This window comes from Strongylocentrotus purpuratus, unplaced genomic scaffold, assembly GCF_000002235.5.
Source record: "Strongylocentrotus purpuratus isolate Spur 01 unplaced genomic scaffold, Spur_5.0 spur5_scaffold_2, whole genome shotgun sequence".
In the NCBI taxonomy this organism is placed as follows: domain Eukaryota; kingdom Metazoa; phylum Echinodermata; class Echinoidea; order Camarodonta; family Strongylocentrotidae; genus Strongylocentrotus; species Strongylocentrotus purpuratus.
Window position 1 is genome coordinate 27,944,284 of NW_022145605.1, and position 23,371 is coordinate 27,967,654.

Below are 23,371 nucleotides of genomic sequence, written 5' to 3' on the forward strand. Positions count from 1 at the left end.
ACATATGAGACAGATGTACATTCTCTATAAACGTCATGCGGCTGCATGCACGATGACCCCTGCCCTAGCCTGTACGTGTATAGGATGAGATAATTTACCAGTCTTCCGAGTGTATACAAACAATGGGAGGAGCTCAGTACACATGTTCGCCTTAGCAACGCCTAATTGATGTCTGAATGCATGTAAACCATCAGCGAGTGGTGTCAGTTTTCCGACCTCAATTTAAATCAGCTGCCTAAGAATATTATCTATCAACTTAAGATGTCTTCCAAGGTGAGTTATTGTTAACGATATTTGTGGAATTGTATTAGGGTCTATAATAACTGGGTTAGAGTAGAATTTTGGATCAAAAATGAAAAGGGTTAGTTAGCTAAATTTAGCCAGGCCGTGTTTGAAAGACTGAGCTTGGCTGAGGCGAGGCAGCCAGCAAAAGAGCGACTGCCGAGGCGAGGCGGCCCTCCCGCCCAGTGTCGGGGGTACTCGGCTGGCAGCCAGCCGCGCCGCTGCGGTGGACTTTTTTCCTTCTAAGTTTTATATTTCTAGTCTAGAGACTAGACCTAGTATTACTGTAGTGACTTGTCTACATCCTGAAGAATGACCTTATTCAACTACCTATTATTCTGTCGTCTCGATCGCATACTTTTACTAGTAGTTAACTATGCAAGAACTTGAAGAAGAAGAACTTACAAGACATTTCACTTTTGTCTCAGCTGCAGCTCAGTTGTGGAACTGTTTGGTGTTGTGGATGAGTGTTTATTTTTCCTCTGGCCCTGGCTATTTTTTTTCTTCATGTTTATGAAACGGTAGAGTCGTCTCTAGACCCTATACTAATTAAATCTTGTTATGCCATTTGGCTTGTGATTTCTTTTTTCTTCATTCGTCGACCAAAATTGATTCTTTTTATGAAACATTTTATTTCATTCTCATTTTGTTTCATCATGCATGATTTGGTACTTGGTAAATGTAGCCGTAGATCTAGTTGATCATTTAAATTATGAATAAGTCTACTCTTTGTGGAATTTTAACCGGGGGTTAGAGAATCTTTTGTTCTGGAACCAAGTAAACCTATAGTATTATTACTATTAGTAGGAAGAATATGACTAGTTTACAAGTCTTTCTGTCTTTCAGTTTCATACATGATTTTGTGCCATACCAATTATTTGATGCTTTCATCTAGGTATCTACCCCTCGTCTGATCAGTAAAGTTGGAACAAGAATCTTGACGTGTGAACCTACTGAGCTCTATAACATCCTCCAACAGGCTACTATCTACCCTGCACTTAGTGATCAGAACTACCTCCTATTGTTAGGTAAGTGATTATAATTATTTTTCTTGTAAGAAATAGCATTGTCTCATAATTCAAGTAATCCTTTGCAGCATAAGGTAGAAAATTTTGATCTCATTCTGCAAATAACAGATAATTGACAGGGTATTGACTTGACAGAAACAGACCATTTATTACAGCTTCTTTTCGTATTGCTCCATGAATAATCAATATCTTCTTTTTTTTAATATTGATTTTTTTTTTTTTTTTTTTTTTTTAATTTATTTATTTATTTTTTAAATATTTAAAAAAAATAAACTATTGATCATACTGGAATTCTTTTTAAAGCAGGCCTGATAAAAACCCGATTTAAATCGGTTTCCCGATTTTTTTTATTTTTCCCGATTTTTTCCCGATTTTTTTTTTTCTTCCCGATTTAAAAAAAAAAAAAAAAATTTACCAGATTTTTTTTTTCTTCCCTTTTTTATCCTGATTTTCCTGATTCCCCCCTTATTTTCTCTATTTTGCCCTATTTTTTTCTCCCAATTTTCTTACTCGAAAGGGGGGAATGTTGTTAGATGCTGTTTTTTCCCCGCGAATCACCTTTTTTTTTTTTTACTCAAGGGGGGCGTGGTTGAGGGGAAAACAAAAAACCTATTTTTTTTTTAGTGCTCACTATCACCCCTGTTAAAGATATGACTTATTTTAACTTAAATTGTTATATCCATCCACAAGTAATTTTCATTAACTATAAAGCCCCTCTAAAGTGTTTGGAGCCAAAAATGTGCCAAAAAATCACTTAAAATTGTATCATAATGTGAAAGAGGATGTCATTTAGGACACACTTCTGCGAAAATTTCCCCCCCAAAAATGTCTTTGAAGACAAAACATGATAAAAGAATACATAATTTAGGTTTTCTGTTGTACGCAGAAAACCTAAAATTTGTATTCATGCATCAATATTCGACTTTAAACACATTTGTTTTGAAAATCCTTGGAGAAATGTGTCTTAAAGGACATCCTCTTTCACATTATGATACAATTTAAGTGAAATTCTGTCATCAAATCTTTTGGGCTCCCAACACTTTAGAGGGGCTTTAAATGCTAGCAAAATGTATTCCCATCAATCTTGAATGATGAATCAATTTGTATAATTTAATTATTTTTTCTCTTTCTTATATTTTGTTTTATAAAAAAAACAGATGCCAGACAGAAAAATGAATACAACGAAAGTCACATTCTTACATCCAAGAGAGCTCTAAGGGTGAGTTGTAAATCATTTATTGAGATTATTATATTGTTTTCACTTTCCACTCAAAATCACTAGGTTCTTTGGTAAAAATTCTTGCCTTATATTATTATTTATTCTCCGTTTTCTCAATGACTCAAATTACAAAAACTAAAGAGACAAGTCATTTATAAGTCATTCTCTTCACTGTTTTAAAAGATTGTTTAATACATGTAGAAGGCAACTTGTTTCAAAGTCTTATTTGTTAAGGATATATTTTGATGTACTGTAGACATGTCTCTTTACTTTATATTTAGATTAATGTGTTTCCAATAAAGAGTAAAATTTGTATATTGATACCAGCATGTGAATGAAAGCATTAAATATATAATTGTTATCATATCAGTTTTATGTTCTTTTTTTATGTAGACTGCAGACGACAAGTTTCTTGTACCCTACGGTGCAGAAATTGAATGCAAGATGCACGTCATTGTCCTTGATAACAATACTAGCGGTCTTTCAAAAAGAGATAGTAAGTAACATACAGCACATGACTTTTGATACTTAATGATACATATCATAGGATTGTAATGATTGTTTAATGAAACAATTCTCATTTTGATTGTTATTGTATATTGTGATTATTCAACAAGGGGAATTCATTTCATATTGAAAGAAAAGAGATGGGATTTTTTCATATAGGCATGCATAATAAAAACTCACTTATCATTTTACAACAAACCACTCTACTTTGTAGATCAACTTCATAGTAAATTCTTAAAAGTGATAAGACTTGTACTCAGCTATACACCCTCTGATCTGAAGTGCTCTCTGGCCTTTAAACAGTATATCTTCTGTTGAATTCTAAGCCAATTCTTATTTCCAAATTTCAATTAGATGTACTCAAATATCAGGTAACAGGGAATAAGAGGCATTTTTTTTAGATGTAGCCTCCGCCCCCCCCCCCTTAACAAAATTAACATCTTATTAATTGTTTTGCAGGTCCAGCCTTTAAGTGTGCGAAGGTAATGGCAGAGGCAGGTAGCAGAAACCCAGTTCGCATTCTTAGAGGAGGTTATGAAGAGTTCTCTGCACTCTACCCCTTTCTCAGGACACAGAAGGTACTATCACTTAGAATATTGTCTCTCATATCCTCTCTCTCTCTAGCTCTCTATCTCTCTCACACCTGTCGCTCCGTCCTCCTTTCTTTTTTCTGTCCGTCTGATCTCTATCATTTTATCACTCTCTGAATGTATCTAGAGCCTAAGTTTATGAGCCTTGATAAATACCATAGATTATGATTTATTAGTTGTGCAACTGTGAAAATGTTATTCAGGAATGTTCATGTTCATATTTTTATTAAAAAAGGAGATAAGTAAAACCCTTTTATTCTTGTTTTAAACAGATATTGTACATGCCACAAGAGTTGGATGAACTTCGACCTTACCCTGTAGAAGTACTTCCAGGTCAACTGTACCTTGGTAATTACCAGCAAGCGTGCAGTCCTGGGGTGAAGAAAGACCTGAAGGTCAAAGGAGTGTTACATATCGCACAAGATGCTGAAGAATTGTAAGTCTATGGGATGTCATCTGTTTTCTTGATGCACTAGGGCTGTAGCTCAGAGTTATATTCATAAATTATTGATAGAATGTAAATCCCTTTTGGAAGAATTCACGTGTGTCAGTGCCGACAAGTTTCAAATTGATGATATGTCAAGATTGTCTACCAGGTATATACATGTATTTATTTTCCTAAGGGATTCTCCATCAAATTGTGGAGCCAACAAAAACTTGACGTGCAGTTTTACAAACAGACAAGATAAAACAGATTAATAGTAATACGTACTTGGCTGTATACCCTCTCCTTTTCAGTGATACAATATTAAGTCGTGTATCAGTCGAGTGGGTGTAATAGGAATTCTCAATTTTACAACATCTTTTATCGATTCAAAGTAAAGTATTCAAGCAAAAAATACAATTTATAGATTTCACCTATCAGTGAGAAAGACATCTTTATAGAAAGGAAGAGGATATATGCTTCTGTATTATTATATCATTTTGCAATGTTTTGTATAGTAAATACTTTGTATGTCTTCAGTATATTCCGTATTGCCCTTGTGTGGCTCTCCAACCCCGATCTGACACTCTAGCTGCAAAACATCATCGAAAAGAAGAAAGAAAGTTGCATTTACAGTAATATCAATCCAATGCAATCTGTATTATGCTGCTCTGTTTACCATAACTATATATAAACTACCACTTAGAATTAGGTCTCCATCAGTTATGGGCCTTATGGGAAAAGCGCAGTATAATTAATAATAATAATAATAATAATAGTATATAAAAACTGTGGCAATATATTTTCTATGATTTCAGACAAGAGGGATTGGTCGGAGCAGAATTGATGCACTGCCCTCTCTCCGATGGGAATGAAGCAGATATGCTCTCACAGTTATCACAAGCTTGCCAGTTTATAGGTGAGAAAAGTTGAGATGTTTAGTGATTTTTTAGCATTGATTTATGATTTGGTAATTTGTAGAAGACTTTGGGCCCCATTGCACAAAACTTAGCATTGATGGTAACTTCGACATCAATAGTAACTACCATGGAAACCTTGATTTTAATTGGCTGTTGAGCTCTGTTACAACCATGGTAGTTGCCATTGATGGCAAAGTTACCATCAATGGGCCCTGTTGTCACAAATGAAAAAACACTGATTTAGAATCTTTTATTGTGTTGCCAATTCAACCATTTCAATGCTTCATTTTGTTTGAAACATCTCTGGTGTCAAATAGCGTATTTCGTTGCAACAGAAAATAATAGACACAGGCAAAGGTTATGCAAATCTCTTTTGCTCTTTGCGCTTGGAAAACTGATATTTAGGTACGACTGAATAAAAACTTATTGAATTAAACCAGATTAAAATAATTAATTCTGTATATGCCACACAAATACATTCTCTGTGCCTAATTGTATTTATCATGGAATAGATATACTAAAGGCTTCAAGATCATTTACATGTAACTGTTTCCAGCTAGTACAAGATTAATCTTTACCAGTGTATAGAGCTGATTGAGACTGGAAATTGATAATTTTGCAAAGCAATTCTCTTGCACAAAGCAATCCTGCCGGCACTTGGTAGTTCTATTGTTTGTACAAAATTTCAGGTGTGGCAAACGAGCCTCTGTGCAGAGAGGTGAAGAAAGCATACAAAGTGTTAAGCAAGATTGCTTATCAATATTCTTGTTTGAAAATGTAGGAAAGCATGTGACAGAGAAGAATGCAGTTCTAGTGAGTAGTGAGCATGGGATCAGCCGGAGTGCTGCAGCTATCCTAGCATACCTCATGTACCATTACAAGTGGACTCTACAGGTAAGCAAAATGAATGTTGGACCATACAGTATGCATCCAAGTTATGTTGATAGTAATATGTTTTTTGCGTGGATGCACTAATATAAAGCAAATTTTTTCAGTCAAATCATGAAAAATGTGAATTTTGATAAACTATTTATATAAAAATCAATGATTACGAATATAAAATATTCTGAAAATAGTATCAATTCTTCAGAGTTCATAAAAGATTTTGTGAAATTTCATGCAAGCAATATGATACAAATCATATAACAAGTTTTGGGGATAAAATGGGAAATTAATAGGATAAAAGTATATAAAGCAATTGATAAATAGTGAGGCAATGACATCACAAATTGATAACCAATAGGCAATTTGTGTGGTGATTTTTTGAGTTCCATAGTTTTTCATACTGTAAAAAAAATCATAAGTTCCTTATCAGTTATCTGATTTTACTCAAACTTTTTTTGTTGTTGCTCTGTTTCTCTTATTTTTCTGCATCTATTAAAGGCAAATTATTTTTGGAGTGGACTTAGCCTTTGACCATTTTGATATAAGTTCATGCACAAGTAAACCATGTTAGAACTTAGACGTATGGAATGTAAATAGTATGTGTATCGTGCATACCATGCCGATCGAATACATTTTATCCATCATGCATAATCCTTTGCCCGTCATGGTTTATGTCATTTACTTGAGATCAACCAAGGCAGCTGCTACCCATTGTATGTGGTTATGTTTTCAGTGTATTTTACATAATCATCAGTGCAAAGTTAAGATACCAAACCCACCCTTATTTTTAAAATGACCATCTTGTTTCACTTTCGTTTGATCCAACAGAAAGCGTACAAACACCTGCAGAACTGCAAGAGCAATATCAGACCGCATCGGGACTTCGTTTCCCAGCTCTCCAAATGGGAGGAGGAGATATTCGAAGAAGGCGTTCAGACAAATATATCAGACCCCTATTACTGAAGGCAATGACAATACTTTTTGTGTTTGTACTCAGGCGCCTAATTGGATACAATTTTGAAACTATGCAATATACCAAGAATAAAGAACAAAGCTTGATCATGTATTTTATATCTCTCTTGTGCTTGTATATCAAGTTTGAAGGAAGAAGAACATAACCATTACTTCAGTACTTCTGTAAAACATTTTATGCAAAGTGAAGTGTTCGTTTGGATAAGCGGTTAAAAGCCTTCAAAATACACTACTGGTTATGCAAAAGAGGTGCTCCTTCAAACAAGCATGCAGGAGCCTTTACAAGTTATATACATGTCAACAATCGGTATGAATAGTTGTTGGCAGTGTTTAAATTTTCATTCTCTACAAATGCAATCAATAGCAAGTTTGCTGCACTTTTTTGTTCACATTACATACATGTTTTATTTTGTTCTGGGTGGGGGGGGGGGGGGGGGGATTGGCTAGCCACATTGCAGCAAGCTTGTAACTAGTTATATGATTGGAAGTGAAGTCGTTTTGTCAGAAAACACTTTGAAAACCCTGCCAGCATGTTTTTCTTTCAGCAGAGTTTGCTGTACCATTTGTGCCAATTCTGTCTCTTTTTACTTCATTGTGCTTTTGAAACATTTGTACTCAGAGAGATCATGTTTAAATACATTATTTCACAAGTCCAATAGCGACATATTGTGATCATTGAAAAAACATACACATTCCACACAAATTTTAAGTACTAGTTGAGTGAAACTGATCAAAATGTATATGCAAATCATTTTGTTATCAATTGTTCACTTGTGTGTGATGAAGATCATAACTGAACAAATTATGATATTTTTTATTCTTTTACAATCCACTGACTTTATTCATGTCAGAAATTGACGTAGATGATAGAAATGGACAAAGATCAGAAGCATATTTGTAGAGAGATTTCACGATAACTGTCAATCAGGATCAAAAAGTATTATTGTAAATAGACAAAGAACAACATACTGTGTGGATGAAATGATCAAAGAATTAATTTTCCATTTTGGAGTATTTATTTACATCTGTAATAAGGTGCGGAATATATTAGAGGAAATTAAATTACTGAGTAAGAATATAATTCATGGCGTAAATGTATGTGTCAATAATTATTCAGAATAATTAGTTACCAAGATTGTATATTACTTTAGTCGAAACTTGCCTATATCTAAGGTAGCTTTAATAGCGAAATGCACTACATTTTGCTGTAGTCTTTTTTTCTATATTCACTTTCACGTATTGCTGTTCCGCACTTTTGTACAATCAGAAATATAAGCAACTTCTTTGCAGCAGTGTGCTTGACATCTATGTTTCATTTAGAGTTAAATCCTTGCTACACTCAGCAAAAAAAATTAAGACACTATTTTAATGTTGATGATTAAAATTTTCAAATAAATATTAAATATATTTTATTGATGGTTTATATGAAAATTTCGAATATTAAAGAGTGTCCACTATCTTTTTTTGCCGAGTGTTTTAAGACTTGGTAAACAGATCCATGCATGTTAATATTTGTAGATAGACAATTTATAATGTAGGGGTCATAGTGAAATGAACTTTGAAGGTTAGATATATTGTCTATTTAAGAACAAAGCTCAAACTAGATGTACATGTTTTCTGTCTTCATTCTATGCAAATGATGACAATTTAATGTGCTGGTGTATTTTATACACAATTGGAGAAGAAAAAAGTTTGTCCATTCTTCTTAAGGTACTATGAATGAATCAACCACCAAATTATCTTTTTGTTGTGGAAAACAAGCACTATGCAATATATTTCTGTGTTTATATTGATTATTGTAAAACTTCTATTTATTGATTAGCAGTGATGAATAAATTCTATTTGTATTTGTCACAAATTTGAAAGTTTGACTGTTTCAGTTCATGATGATGGTTGTGTTTGTTTAACAAAGGAAGTTACATAAAGATCTAAGTTTTAGCATTGCTTATAAAACATGACTAAGATCAAACATCAGAATATAATCCATTGAAAATCAGGCAAATAGAAAATGATGTTGTAAATCATAAAACTTATATTCTTATAAACACAGAGCTCAATGAATACATGCAGGACCTTTGTTGCACGCAGTTGTCCTTCATTTTTTTTTTACTGACGTATCTGAATGAGCTGTAAGGGTTCTCAAGATTGAAAATCTTCCCTACAGGCATTATTTAGAAGCAAGCATAGCAGTAATTCCAAAAGACACATCGCACAGATGATTATCCCGAGGTTATTCTAGGTTTCCATAAATTTATTTCAGAGACTTAAGATTTGACTTTTGACTTTTTGAGGCCAATGTGCACTGGACTCGAGACTTGTGTTAACCCAAACTACGTATACATTGTATTTGAAAATGACAGGTTTACAAAATCTTTATTATCTCCTTTTTAGAGGTGGGCCATACTAAAATATACTATAGGCACATAAACATATATATCCCATCTAAATGCATTGTACTGACATTTATATTACTTTTCAAAGAGAGTTGCATCCAAACATCAGTAAGAGAAATATTGAACCAATGAACCTTCAAGGTACAACTGTTCCTTCGTAGGTCAATGCAATGTCTAAGAGTTCTTGACCAATTGCTTCTTTGCTCCCTCCGGGCAAGAATTCTGTTGCAAGCTCACGGAGGGTCACAGCGATGCGTTGAGATGTAATGGCTTCTCGTGGGATTGCGTGCTTCCACTTGTACCTAGCATCGTCACTCAGTATTATCAAGCTTCTCCTTGGCATTGGTATTAACAGTTCATGGACCAACCACTCTTCTTGCTGACCTCTGACATCATGATTGTCTTGACGATAGTAGGAGTTTGTTCCAGAATCACTGGGTGCTCCATGACTAGTAGCATCAGTTTCATATTTCAGGAATAAGAAAGTGTCTGAGAGTAGATTGATGGTGACGAGTCGGTTCCCCCAAAGCCAGAAGTCATCAAAATGAAGGTCTATGGCTGATCCTCTGTCGGGCGTGTACTCTAGATGGCACTGTTCAACAGGGAGGAAGTCTTGAAGCGTTGGGAGGCGTGTCATACGGGACACAAGTGGTTTGCTGAAGGCAGGTAGACCGGTGAAGCCACCTTGCTTGACTTTTCTACGCTTGAAGTTGGGTTTAGGGCCGTAGTCCTGTAGATGATATACATGGGAAATACAAGAAAGTGACATTGATTCAATAAAAATTTGTAGGGGGGAGGGAGAGAAAAATCTTATTTCATTGAACAAGAGATTTGTTAATCCCGTCATCCGTTACAATAAAAAATTATGTATATTTTTCAAACTACCCCAATGAACCATGAGTCCAAATAAACTCAAAAACAGTTTCCAAATGTTCTACTTATAATCTCTAAAAATCACAACAAATACATGCACTTTAAAGGTACTATGTCCCATTTGCAGACCAAAAGAATGAAAAAGTTAAATTCCAACTGCATTTGAAAGATAATACTAATTTAGAACTTCCCTAAAAAAGGTGGGGCTTGAAAATGTCTTCAAGTGGGAAAATAACGACTATCAGTTGTCAAATCGACTTTAGGGCTATAGAGCCCAAAAGTAATAGTCTTGATTTTCAGACAATTGTACCGAATGGTCATACGTTTTATGCTGCGCAAAGATTCAATCAGTTTAATCTTGGCCATCACAAGAAGTGGGCTATTGATGTAGATAAATGCTCATGTACCCTTTACAACTCTTTTCATTTATGTTATTACCAAAGAAGAAAAAAGCCAGTCAGTCACTCAATAGTGTCTGACAGTGAAGTCTAGCAAGTAAAGGGGTTTCCTTGCATAATTTGAATATGAGGAACACTGTTAACGTTTAAATTTCACAGATAGGACATACATGACATATTCATAATTCCTGCAAAGTTCTACAGAATTCGAGGTTGGCTGCAAAAGGGACATAGTAACCTTTAAGCTTAGAAGCTGGAATATTTATCAAATTTGAGAATATGTGTACACAAATTTAAAGTTAAAAAATAAATTAAATAACAAATAGGTAGTGATCATCTGACTGGAGCTTACCTGTTTGAATCTTCCTGACTGGGAGGATTTCCATGGACTCTCTTCAATCATGTGCACCATCTCCATTTCCTCTTCATCTGTGATAAACTCTGGTATCACCTGTATACCAGGCAACCTAAAGCCCTGAGTAGCGTGGTGATCAGGGCACACTGTGTCTGGTGTTGGCTGTTTTGTGCTGCTCTGTCCCATCTCTATGTGAGGAGGAGGCTGGATATTTCCACACAAGTAGCAGTATCTCCAGAGTGCCTACATAATAGAAATAAAAAACAAAGTGCCTGAAACTGATTTCATCCACTGGCAGTTTAAATTAAGGGGGGAGGGAGACAACTTGCTTGTGCCCGTCTTTAAACCCAGTCTGGAATTTCTTAAGGATAGAGTTTTATTGACTTATTTTATTTTCTGGTTTGCTTTGTCACTCTATTAAGAATTGTGCCTGTTATTTTACATGACTCTACCCCCCCCCCCCCCCCCCACTAATTTTAAAGATTTTACTACCCTGTGCTCAGGAATGAAAATAATTATGAAGAATGTGCTCAGTATTTGTACACACATTGTAATCACAAATTAGAAGGAAGAATCAAAATAGATATTTCCTTGTTTAGAAACAAAAATTGAGGGGGGAGGGGTGTATCAGATGATTCAGATCAATTGTCCAACAATGTCCAATGCTCACTATGTGTTGCTGGTGGGGAAATGTTTGTCATCTTAGCTGGAGGAAACAATTTTTTCAATGAAAAAGTATAAAGTCGTTTACCTGTAAATATTCACTGCCCGTTGATGCATTCTTCACATGGACATCTTTGCCTTCACAGACGAGGCATGATCGGATTCCTGTACATCCACATGGTCTCGGATAATGAAGATCTGCCATTTGAGTGAGTTACATGTACCTACGCTGAATAATAATAATAATAATAGTGGGTTCTTGTATAGCGCTCATGTCAGTCAGATTTGACCCTCCTGGCGCTCTCCCGATTATTACCCTGGCTTTAGCACGGCTGCCATACGGCGCTCTAGCATTTCAAGGAATAAATTCCTACCAGGTACCCATTTAGTTCACCTGGGTGGAGTGTGGCAAATGTAGATCAATGTCTTGCCAAAGGACATTAGTGCGGCGGCGGGATTCCAACCGCAGACCTTGTGATCGACAGTCCGGCGACGTATCCACTCGACCACAACACCTCTACATTAGTTTGACATCAATTAATTAATCAGTCAATCATGATCATCTGATCATTGAATCAATCAATGACAACGACACTCAACAGTGATCATTCAATGATTCTTTCATCAAACCAGACATGCTAGATGATGATGTCAGTCCAAAATCTCTGGACTAATTGAAAGCACCTAAATGATTATACTGCATGATCGGACATCAAATTTTTAGATTGCGATAACTCTGAAATCCTTCGACGATAAATTTTCTAGTTGAACCAATTTGTAGTAAAAAACTTTGCCGTCCATTTGGTAATAATTAAAATAAATAAATTTGTGTAGAATATGAGAAATCATAGAGCGAATAGCACATTTTGTAATATGTTCTAAAATGTCCGCGAACTTTGGTCACCCCTGGCCCTTCATACGCATCTACATAGTACAGTTATTGATCTTGACATAAAATGCTATAGGTGGGGCACGTATGAAATATAATTGGCATAAAATGACATAGGAACGCATCTAAAATTCACTATAATCGTTTAAACTATAAATTCAAATTACCTTTATCGTTAAGAATTACTTCAAGGTATTTTAGAGAAAACCCCTACCAGATAGGACCGAAATCGTGTAGCACATTTGGCACAGTCGAGATAGAGAAAAATGTTGAACATAGACACCAATTTCTTGATGAATGATATATGCCTAGCCTGAATCTAGCTACCAAACTTTTGTACCCCTATATTCGACGTGAGAAAATAGCACACCATCAACGCTAAACCGGAGATGGTCCTTGCCTTTCATTCTCAACCTCGCAAATATTTGTTGGGGTTGCACGAACTGTGTGGGATGCATGTAAGGGAGGAGGCCATATTATAGACAGTGGCGTAATGAGCAAAAACCTTTCTTTTTTTTTGGGGGGGGGGAGAAAAAAAATCTGTATCACCATCAGGTGGCATAGGCCTATTGGGCTATACAGACGCCAGGGGCGGCAGGGGAGGGGGCCCAATTCGTGAGAAAATATTTAGCGGCGAAATAGCCGGCCGATAATTCGCATACTGGGGGGGGGGGGTAATTTATTTATTTTGTTGCTCCCGAAAATTTGAAAATCGTGCCGGCCGATATTTCGCTCAGGCCCCCACCCCCCCCCCCCCCCCCTGGATCCACCACTGGTGTCCAACAATATTTCACAAAATAACTAAGATTTCTATTGTGCAAAATGTATGACTCCGGAGAGTCTTTGCATTTTAGAGTACCTAGATAATATGCTTTCCATAATACTCTCATTACCTTAGCCTGCTTATATCACTCTTTCAATCCAATGGACTTGAATTTCTCTGTGCATTAACCTGTACAATAAACTATAATTACTTTTACCTCATCTATCTCAAATCTTATTTTTTAAAGAGCACCTAAAAAGATTGTAAAACAAAGGGGTTTTTAGTATATATTATTATAGCGATAGACGCCCTGTATATATTTGAAATGTTGGTTTATTTTGCTGAAAGAATATAAACAATTTTTTGCCGAGACATGTTGAAGAAAAATGGTCTAATGGAAAAAGGAATAGATTACACTTTTCTGCTCATTATTGAAGACAGGGAGGGAAAGTCCACCCTGATATTAAGTTAGCTTCATTAGAAGCAGAACAATGGGTTTTCTGGTGTACGCAGAAAATCTACATTTTGTATTCTTTCATCAATATTCGACTTTAAATGCATTTGTTTTGAAAACCCTTGTAGAAATATGACTTAAATTAGATCCTCTTTCACATTATGATAAAATTTGAGTCAAATTTTGCCATCAAACTTTTGGGGCTCCCAACGCTTAAGAGGCTCAGTCTACAGTCAGACGCATACAAAAAATTAAATTTACACAAAAGTGAGAAAAAAACCTTGAAAATCATGTCATTTCAGTAACATATTTGTAAATAACTGGTATTGAATTAAAAATTAACCACGTTTGAAACATGTACATAAGCCAGTGTATATAGATGATTGAAGAATTAAACACATATAAAAACGAACAGAATCTTGACTGCACGACATACCGAGTCGAGATTTCATACGAATACTTATGTTTTCACTATGTGATATTTTATTCATCATAGAAATGCCCATGAATGCATATTATCTTTATTTCAGAAACCATAATAAAAAACATGCATGCGCCGAAATTGCTCTTAATAAAAATTGGGGGGGGGGGGGGCACATTATATCTCTTTACAAATCATTTTGTTGAATTCGGTTATCTTGTAAATATTGTAGGTAATTTGAAAAGCTCATTCTAATAGATTTAGTTTTAACGTTATAATTATCTTAATCCCCGTTTATAAAAATAAAAAAATCGTGACAAGAGTCATTCGTACGAAAAAAAAAACAGAATGAGTGATTGGCCCCCATTTCACGAGGCTTGTTTAAACCATGATAAATGATTCAGTTAGTTGTTGACAAGTAGGTCAGGTTCTGAATTAATAAAATAATGTGCACTGGAACCTTATCATGAACTCTGAACAAACTGATGTAAAAAGATATGATTACATTTCAGGGGCGGATCTAGCTTTTTGCTAAGGGGACGGTTGACCAATAATGACGATGCAGAGCATCGTCCACGAGCCGCGAAGCGGCGAGCCGATTTTTTTTGGGGTGTTTATTTGAACCCCGTAAGTGATGTTTTCCTGGCATCTATTAACACAATGGAGACCATAAAAAGCAGTGCATGAACACGTCCGTATTACACCCCCATGTATGGTAATTTACCCTGTATGCCAACTTTTTTGCATGATTCAAACATACCTTCCAGTAAAAAAAGATGCGAGACTGGATTGCCGCAACTTCTTTGCCCTGTTTGCTTCCATACTGCTTGTCACTACACTCAGACCAGACTGATAAAAAAGTGAGCAACTTGAACAAGTAATCCAGGAAATGAGCAGCCCAGCTCAGCGTGCGTTGCCAGGTTAAATCTTCACAAAATCCCCACCCAAACGACACTTAAAATATCCCCAAAGTTGCCAAATTTTGACAGAAAATCCCCAAATTCGTTTTTCATAAAACTCAATATTATTTTCATTCCCAAATATTTATTTTTCATCCCCAAAGACTTCAACAATCCCCCAATTTTTATTTTTTTTTTAATGTGGGGATTTTGGGGATGAGAATCGGCAACGCTGGCCTAGCTTGTCACTTCGGCGGTGGCCCGTGTCCTCAAAAAAGCTGATGGGGGGGGGGGGGGCAAGGGACTCTGTGACATTTGTTCGCCCAACCCCCCCCCCTCCCCCAAAAAGAAATAATAATAATAATAATAATAATAATAATAATAATAATAATAAATGAAATAAATACATACAGGTGTAGAAATAGAATAAAATAAAATTACAAGTTTTAAAAAAAAGATAAGATTTGAAAAAATGGTCCCCGGATTTTTTTTTTTGGGGGGGGGGTTGCAACCCCCCCAACCCCCCCCCCCCCCCTCTAGATCCGCTTCTGCATTTACTCATCATGTATTCAGATGCACATACAATATAATGCAAGAATAAAAGTACAAAAACAATTTTTTTTTTAAATGTAGTAAACAACAATTTTGAGTTTAATTAGACTGTTTACTATCAAACTGCAGATTTTAGGTTCCAGTATGATGAATATATACTAAAATATAATTGTTATTTGTTTAGGAATATTCGGTCACGAGACGTCGGACAGGTTGCACATTCCATTTGGTAATTGATCATCTAATTCAGACTCTCGAATACAACAACAAATTGATTGATCATATACATACAATTTAATTTCATCACTAGTTTTCAAAACGAGAGTACACTCGGCGTGTGTCCTCGACGATTTGTTTGATATCAAGCGATTTTATCATTTTCTGTTACGATACAAATTTTTTCAGATAAGATATTCCCAATTCTTTTTGATACGTTAAAGTATAATTCGAAATCGTAAATAGTTACATACAGTTCGTACTAGGTGTACCCAATATTAATTTTTTTTAAATGTATTTTTGATGACGAATCATCGCCGAAAACTGACGACTTATGGTTTGTTTCGCTGTCTGTTCCCCCACTTTCTGAATGTTCTCTCTCTCTCTCTCTCTCCTTCTTTCTGTAAGACATCCGTTCAGTGTTTGACTTCTGATTAATGTTACATCAGTCGGTGATATATCCATCTCTAGCTGTACATTAATGTTGTTGCCATGTTCACCCCCCCCCCCCCCCCCCCCACTCTTCGTCGTGATCTGCCCTCCACACACTTTCATAAGCTATACCTGAGTCTATATAAGCCATGCAGTCACCAACTGAGAAACATAAAGTAAAAACTCAAGCAGTTGACCATCTTTCTACAACTTGTAGAGGCGTGAAATCAGCTTCTGATAAGTATGGTTCCAAAAACGAGGATGAAGAAATGAAAATTTCAGAGCTGAACCTTTCTCACAGCAGACATCTCGATATACACGAGCAGCAGAATGTCTGGAGAAAGATATCTCCCAACAGCCTGTACAAAGTGGTGCTGGACGTAGGTGGTTAACTATGGTCAGTTTAATTTCCGGAATTGCTTTCGTGTGCGAGTTGCTCCTGCAGAGCTCGAACTTTTGGAATCACATCCTTTAGCGACCGTGGGCGAAGCATGGGTGCCTTCTGAGAGCAAGACTCCCCAATGGCGATCAAGCCTTGAAGTCGAGCGGCTCGGCCGATGAACACCAGCAGGACTCCTACAGAATAGATGTCACTGGCCTTGGACAAGGTTGTTCCGTCATCGACGACCTCGGGTGCGACGTAGACGTTCCCACTAAGCTTCTTATGGTCTTCCATGACCGATCGCTTGATGGTTACATGTGGTGGAGAGGCGATGGTGCTGACGAGACCTAGGTCTATGATGCACCCTTGCCATCTCTCGTTACGAAGCTCCAGGAGAACGTTATCAGCCTTGATGTCGTTGTGAAGCAAGCCGTTGGAGTGCATGAAGTGTATGCCTTCCAGGACATCATCAGCGATATCTAGCAAGCTGGGAGGAGACAGGAACGGGCTGGGGTTGCTCTCCATGATGTTGAGCAAAGGGAAGACCTTCCCTGTCTTCTTGTCTCCGATGAATTCTTGAACAATGCACATGTTCTCATCAAGCACCAGAGTACCGTAGAGTTTGGGAAAGTGGTTGCTCTTGGAGAGGAACTCTGAGACCACAGCTTCCTTCGTGAACTGACCGAAGTTGGCTCTTCTCTCAGTCTCAATCTTAGGTGGAGAGAAGTATGGTGGGATAAAAGGCTCCTTGATGGCAACGGTGTCCGAGCTGGCTGTAAGTCGGGCAAGCAGCACACGTCCAAAGGCTCCCCGCCCAATCTCCTTAAACTTAAAGTCGTTATCAAGAATGGATGTGGCATGGAAAGTGATGACATCATGCATGCTGAGCGATGCACATGGGTTAGATCCAAGTGTGGCGATTACGGCTACATCCGCAGTGGTCCTGACATCAAGAATTGGACCTTGCGCATTGCCAAGATGCGCTCCTAAGCTATACAAAAAAATAACAAACCAATGGGAGCATTATAAATTTAGTTTCCATTTGTTTGTTTTTAGATAACACTTAAACAAATTGACTGCTGAGTTAATTCATTTCCTAATTGGCTCGTATACGGGAGCCAATTACTTTTCATAGATTACCGAACTGGAAATATAGTCTCTGCATCTTCTTTAACGACGATATACTGATCTTTGATCACATCCAATGGCCAGGATAGACTCTTTGTGGGCATCTCTTTTTATGTTAAGCAAATTATGAGAGCATTGTGTCAATACATATATTTGCTTTTAGCCTATTTGTTACACTGAAGAAGAAAATGAAGATCTTCGTTTATGAAACATTAATATATTTATCAGAAATTACAATTCGATTGCTCGTTATCATGTACCTATTAATCCCCCTATTCATCGATTTAACTATTGATTTATTATTCATTGATTTGTTCATTTATTTATTCATGTAGGGCACTTTCCTTTCAGTAATGACTTACTTTTCGATTAGATCACGTAGTCCCTGGTTTTTTTCCTGCAGCCTTTGACAATCGTATTCTAACCCTCTGACTTTCGTCAGAGTACACTGAAAATCTTCAGTACGATCAACTCCCTTTGGGGATGTTCCTCCTGCGTTCGAGAGATTCTCAAGTTGGTTCGTAAGGTTAGATTTCTCCACGAGTTCTTTAGTCTGTTCGGATTTACCTGATCTCTCACCCTGCAGCGAAAAAAAGACGATTATTTTCGTGAACAGAATTTGTCTTTATCCTTTCCAAACGTTTTCCCCATTATGACATATAATTCCCTATGCACTTTGGGGTTATACGTTTTGACCTGACAATCCTCTTCAGCGGTCGGATTCGGGATCGATACGATTTAATATATATATAATAAGGAAAAGTCTAAAAAGCTTAAAGTCACACGATACACCACAGTTGTTTGCTAAAAATGTGACCTGCCTTCTTTTGATAAAATTATATCTTGGCGTAATATGCAAGACGGGGAGTAAGTCTTTTCGCCTTTATTCAACCATTTTAATCGTATTGAAATATATCATAATTTGCGTTTGTCTTATGAAGCATCTTGCTGCTTGGGTCGTTTCGGGGCTTGTTGAAAAAACAAATCATAACACTCTTGCGTCATGTTATACAATAAGGAGATAATGCTTGGAGATTACATAAATGACAGTTCAGAACATACCTTTGACAGAATTAATTATAAGCATGATAAGCAACTACGGTTGAAATAGTCTTAGCTGGTGTTATTGCAGTTTTAACTCTGGAATGTGTTTGGGGAATGTCTGATAAGTTCCAGAGAGGTAGAAGCACAATTCAAAATATCGCTTTTAATATTCCTACCTGATTTGGAACAACTTTGCTCTTCTTTCTCCTCGGAAACCACCGTCGTTTGATAATATTGGGCCAACAATTGGTCTGAGATTCTTGGACATGAAGGAGCTCTGCTTCCACAGTCTGTAGGAATTCGAATAGATTTATGAATGAGTGAATAAATGAATAATAATAATAATAATAATAATAATAATAATAATAATAATAACCTAGACTTATATAGCGCATTTAATCTTCGAAGAAAATAGCAATGCGCTTTACAATATTAATACAACAAAATTACACATAACAACTAATTCATGAACTAAAGATATATATCAAAATAAGGAAAAGATTAATAATAATCAAACATTATATACATCCATAACACAGAAATGAAGGAAAATTATATAAGAGTACAGTAATGTAATTAAATCTTGAGGAATACAATAATACAGTTTAAATGACATTAGAAAGCGTTTTTAAACAGGTAGGTTTTTAGTTGAGATTGAAAGAAAGCTAAGTCTGTGATGGTTCGGAAAGTAGTGGGGAGAGAGTTCCAGAGATGCGAAGCTGCAGATGAGAATTTTCTGGATCCGTATGACTTGGTCCTGTCTTTCGTGGGTTCAATTAGGTGTTGAGATGCAGAGCGGGGGGATCGAGTGGGTATGTAAGGTGTAACAAGTTCAGATATGTAGCTGGGACAGAGTTGATGAAGTGCTTTGAAAGTTAGAGTGATGACTTTGCTCGGGGAATGAAAGTGATTAGATGAGAAATATGTGAAGGTCAATTCCTTGCGAAGTAATCATATGTCCATTTATTCCCAACTATCACATTCTTATAGTATATTGTAAAGGTCCAGTATTTATATGACACCATCGCAAAGACTTTCGGGAAATTAACTCAAGGGAATATATCCTTTATTTTATCCAGTAGAAATCATGTTTAGATGACGTAATAATTGTAACGTTCAATATATATTTCAATATAAGTAATATAGACAAGGCTATTCAAATTGCTGTAGATTGATTTTGCGAAAGTCATTGCAATCAAGCTATAGGCACCAAGCTTTTGATTACAGGGGCAAAGCAGTGCCCCTTGTTGGTGTGGAATGATCTCCATCAAAATATTATATTTCCATTGATTCCTTCACCTTAATTTTTATATTCAATCTCACCTGAATGTAGGTCCGCGCAGCAGTCAGGTCAGAGGTCAATTGGATGACCTTTTCTTTCCAAGAAGACTCGACCTTTTCACACCGAGAGCCCATCTCCTTCCATGTTGATCTGATGTGCTGGAGCGCATTCTCTGGAAGAGCTATCTCATCTTGAGGATCCATCTCATTCGCCAAGTTTATGAACTCCTGAGGGAAACACATATTAAATACGTATAGATTCGTATTCCGAAAAACAATACTGATGAAGATGGATAAGAACGGCATAACAAAAAATGGCTTCTTATCATAAAACTTTGACAAAAGATCAAAACTGTAATCCTCTTACATTCAGTGGCCATGGCCTTCAAACGGAGGGGCTGGGGGGGGGGGGGGGGGGTGATGGGGGCGTTTCCGCCGGCTGCCTTAATTCTGACTATGCCACAGTAAATTTGCGTTTATCCATTATGTTTAAAATGCTCTCTTTGCCAAACTCTTTTGTAGTCCAGAGTGGACGCAATATTACATAAGGCTTGTAGACAGTGGTTGCATGATATTACAACTCAAATTATGTTAGCATGAATAATTTAAATGTTCAACAATAAGGGATAGAGCAACATCGATCTGGCGCTGCTCAGTGGCTGCCGGGCTCACGATCAATCGGGCAAAAAGAATTTCCGTTTCGGTTTAATAAAATTTGGATTGGACTATTAGGCTATTATTATTATTATTATTATTATTATTAATATGTTGTATGATAGATGAATCAATTCAAAGAAATTTTGCGTTTAGCATAATTATAGGGCACTGGTTCCATGCTCATTGCAGTTACAAGATGTACCGTAACAAAATAGTATTACTAACTATATACTTACGACCCCTCACATTCCTCACCTTTGTAGCTAGGAAAAAGACGTCCACATAAAGTGTCGATAAATAGTCTCTGGTTGGCCTTATTGTTGGTTGGACGGCTCCTAGCTAGCATTTTAAATTGTATGTTTAATTGTTTACTTATTGCGATCGTAGTAACTGTGATTGTGATGTCACAAAAGGGCAATGAAACTTTCAGCCAATCACGACGCTTAAACAAGTATCTGCGCAATCATGTCTTTTGAGCTGATTGTGATGTCATAATGAAAGTGCGAGAAATCCTTTCAGCCAATCACAACGCATTGGTGTGTGTACGGTTTCATTGATTGTGATGTCATAATAGGAGAGAAATAAATGTCAGCCAATCAAGATGCGTAAAATGCAACCTTGCAGCCTTGCTCCTGCACGCGCTCAGACGTAAAAGTGCAATAAACTTTTAGCCATTCTAAAACAAGAAATACAAAATCAATTTCTATTTCTTATTTGTATTTTACTTATTTATCTATTTCTATAATTTCTATTTCTATTACTAATTCAATTTCTGTTTATATTTCTATTTTTATTCTAATGGAAGACCGTTTTGGTATCTCGCTATGTGATTTGAAATGTGGCGTATAAAGGTGTTCACGGGGTGAACATCCACTAAAAATAATTTCAACTTCATTATTTTGTCTGCTGCGGTCTCGTTCTCAGAAAAAATATTAGCGATATTCTTCATGCGCGCGATATCGTGAATGCATATCAATGCATTATGGTGCACGCCGCGCACGCGCGTTGTACTTACGTACTGGCGTAACAAATCTCAGAATAATTGGTGTCCAGACATCGCACTAACGTCTAGAGGGGGTGTCATGTGCATTTTAAATTGATGCACGGTTTTTTTTTTTGGAGGCATAGTTTAAAGGTTTGTGTAGATTTAGGAAGGTTATCACCTGCCAGTAAAAAGCATCGTTATTTCTACCATTTAATGCCTAAATAAGTTGCAAAATGTCTGTTAAAATATTCTACGACGTACTGTCGCAGCCTGCGAGGTCGGTGTTGATGTTTGTGAGAGCAAACAAGATCCCATACACTCCATGTCCAATAGCCATACGAAAAAGTAAGTGCACGTTTTTTTGCTTTTGTAACTATTCTAACAAAGTATGGTCGAAGTTAGAGTTCTGGATATTTCGTGATACGGGGGAAAGGATCAAACTTACAAATCAAAATAAATTGTTTGGATTTTGCGGTAGCAATAAAAATGCACTCAACTGTGTTCTGATGGTTGTAAGACAAGAGATATTTTCAGCTAAATTACGAAATCAACTACCATCATTTGATATAATTTTATCAGCTGTAAAACGTTATTATGAAATGAAAAAATATATATACCAAGCAAATCTCAGAGAGAATAAATTGAAAAAGAAATGGTTTCACTTTAGAAAATATTTTGAGAGTGTTTGAAATGTGCTAACATAAACATGATCATGTATTTTATGTTTGGTATTTTTTTAATTATATATTTAAAGTACTAATTTTGTCATAAAAGTTATTATGGTTATTATCTGTGTCAAGCCATTATGTAGGGAAATTATTTCTTTAATTATTAGTATATGATATATGGATATGCTGTATATGATGGAATTTGTTTTGAAAATAAAGAACCCTGTGGAAGGGGGGGGGGAGAAGTGCACGTACTAATTCTATCTATTTCTCTGCCAGAGTTCGGGGGGCGTGTATCGAGGGGTTCTGCTGAATGTCGATTGAAAGACATGGGCCTGCCCTCGGGCCCATCGGGCCATGGCACACATAGCTGCATTACTATCCTGGCCAGTGGCGTACGCAGGATTTTTTCAAGAGGGTGGGAGGGGGGGGGGGGGGTTAAAATCGGGCCCAAAAATTCGCAACGACTCAGCTTTATTATTTTGCTCCCGAAAATTTTTATATTCAATTTTTCTCGAAAGCAGAAGTGTTTTAGGGTCTAAATTTTCTAGTTTTTATACGACATCCACAGGGACATCCAAATATATCAAAATTGTAAAGAATCACTATACACTCAATTTTCAAAATTGTCCAAAGCTTTGTATTATTATTTACCTTTAATGTTAAGTGGAAAACACTCCATCCCTCGGATAGGACGTTAAATGGAGGCCCCGTGTAGAGAAGAGTCACTACCTTTGCACGTTAAGAACCTACTGCACTATTTGTATAAGAGTAGGGGGAAACCCCGGTGTAGTGGTCCACCTGTAATACTCTGTAATACTCTGTAAAGAGGTCTGTATTCAAAAAGGAAAGAATTTCCATCTCTTTATTCTGTTATCTTTTGTTCATTGCCATGCCCTGCTTTGTAACCTTTGACCTTTTAGGTGAGCACCAATCCAAGGAGTATGCAGCCGTCAGTCCAATGATGAAGATTCCGGCTATGCAAGACGGAGAGTTCAAACTCACAGAGAGGTATGGATCAACAACACTGCCAGGTGCCGGAGACACATGTGCACCCAAAATTTTAGTCCCCCAAATTTGATGGGGGCCCA

The 23,371-nt window shown here is 36.6% G+C and overlaps 2 protein-coding genes across 2 annotated transcripts; one reads left to right on the plus strand and one right to left on the minus strand.

The window, feature by feature from the left end:
* Positions 1 to 128: 128 nt before the first annotated feature.
* Positions 129 to 6,921, plus strand: LOC115926791 (serine/threonine/tyrosine-interacting-like protein 1). The gene is made up of 9 exons (XM_030992146.1): positions 129 to 273; positions 1,178 to 1,310; positions 2,468 to 2,529; positions 2,923 to 3,025; positions 3,496 to 3,614; positions 3,899 to 4,062; positions 4,869 to 4,969; positions 5,752 to 5,864; positions 6,684 to 6,921. The coding sequence occupies exons 1-9, from the start codon at positions 262 to 264 to the stop codon at positions 6,816 to 6,818; spliced, it is 942 nt and encodes a 313-aa protein (XP_030848006.1). The 5' UTR covers positions 129 to 261; the 3' UTR covers positions 6,819 to 6,921.
* An 899-nt stretch (positions 6,922 to 7,820) lies between these two features.
* On the minus strand, positions 7,821 to 12,842 carry LOC105446801 (alpha-ketoglutarate-dependent dioxygenase alkB homolog 4-like). Its single transcript, XM_030992150.1, has 4 exons — positions 12,566 to 12,842; positions 11,598 to 11,738; positions 10,844 to 11,089; positions 7,821 to 9,950 (listed from the first exon to the last, which is right to left on the minus strand). The coding sequence occupies exons 2-4, from the start codon at positions 11,712 to 11,714 to the stop codon at positions 9,357 to 9,359; spliced, it is 957 nt and encodes a 318-aa protein (XP_030848010.1). The 5' UTR covers positions 11,715 to 11,738; positions 12,566 to 12,842; the 3' UTR covers positions 7,821 to 9,356.
* Positions 12,843 to 23,371: the final 10,529 nt, after the last annotated feature.

Excerpts from the sequence above, each read along its gene's own strand:
- LOC105446801 (XM_030992150.1), bottom strand. The coding sequence starts at position 11,714 with ATGGCAGATCTTCATTATCCGAGACCATGTGGATGTACAGGAATCCGA. Across the intron at positions 11,090-11,597 it reads CGGGCAGTGAATATTTACAG|GCACTCTGGAGATACTGCTA; the intron begins GTAAACGACTTT and ends TCTATTATGTAG. Across the intron at positions 9,951-10,843 it reads AGTCAGGAAGATTCAAACAG|GACTACGGCCCTAAACCCAA; the intron begins GTAAGCTCCAGT and ends TATCATCTACAG.
- LOC115926791 (XM_030992146.1), top strand. Across the intron at positions 2,530-2,922 it reads CATCCAAGAGAGCTCTAAGG|ACTGCAGACGACAAGTTTCT; the intron begins GTGAGTTGTAAA and ends TTTTTTATGTAG. Across the intron at positions 5,865-6,683 it reads ATTACAAGTGGACTCTACAG|AAAGCGTACAAACACCTGCA; the intron begins GTAAGCAAAATG and ends TTGATCCAACAG.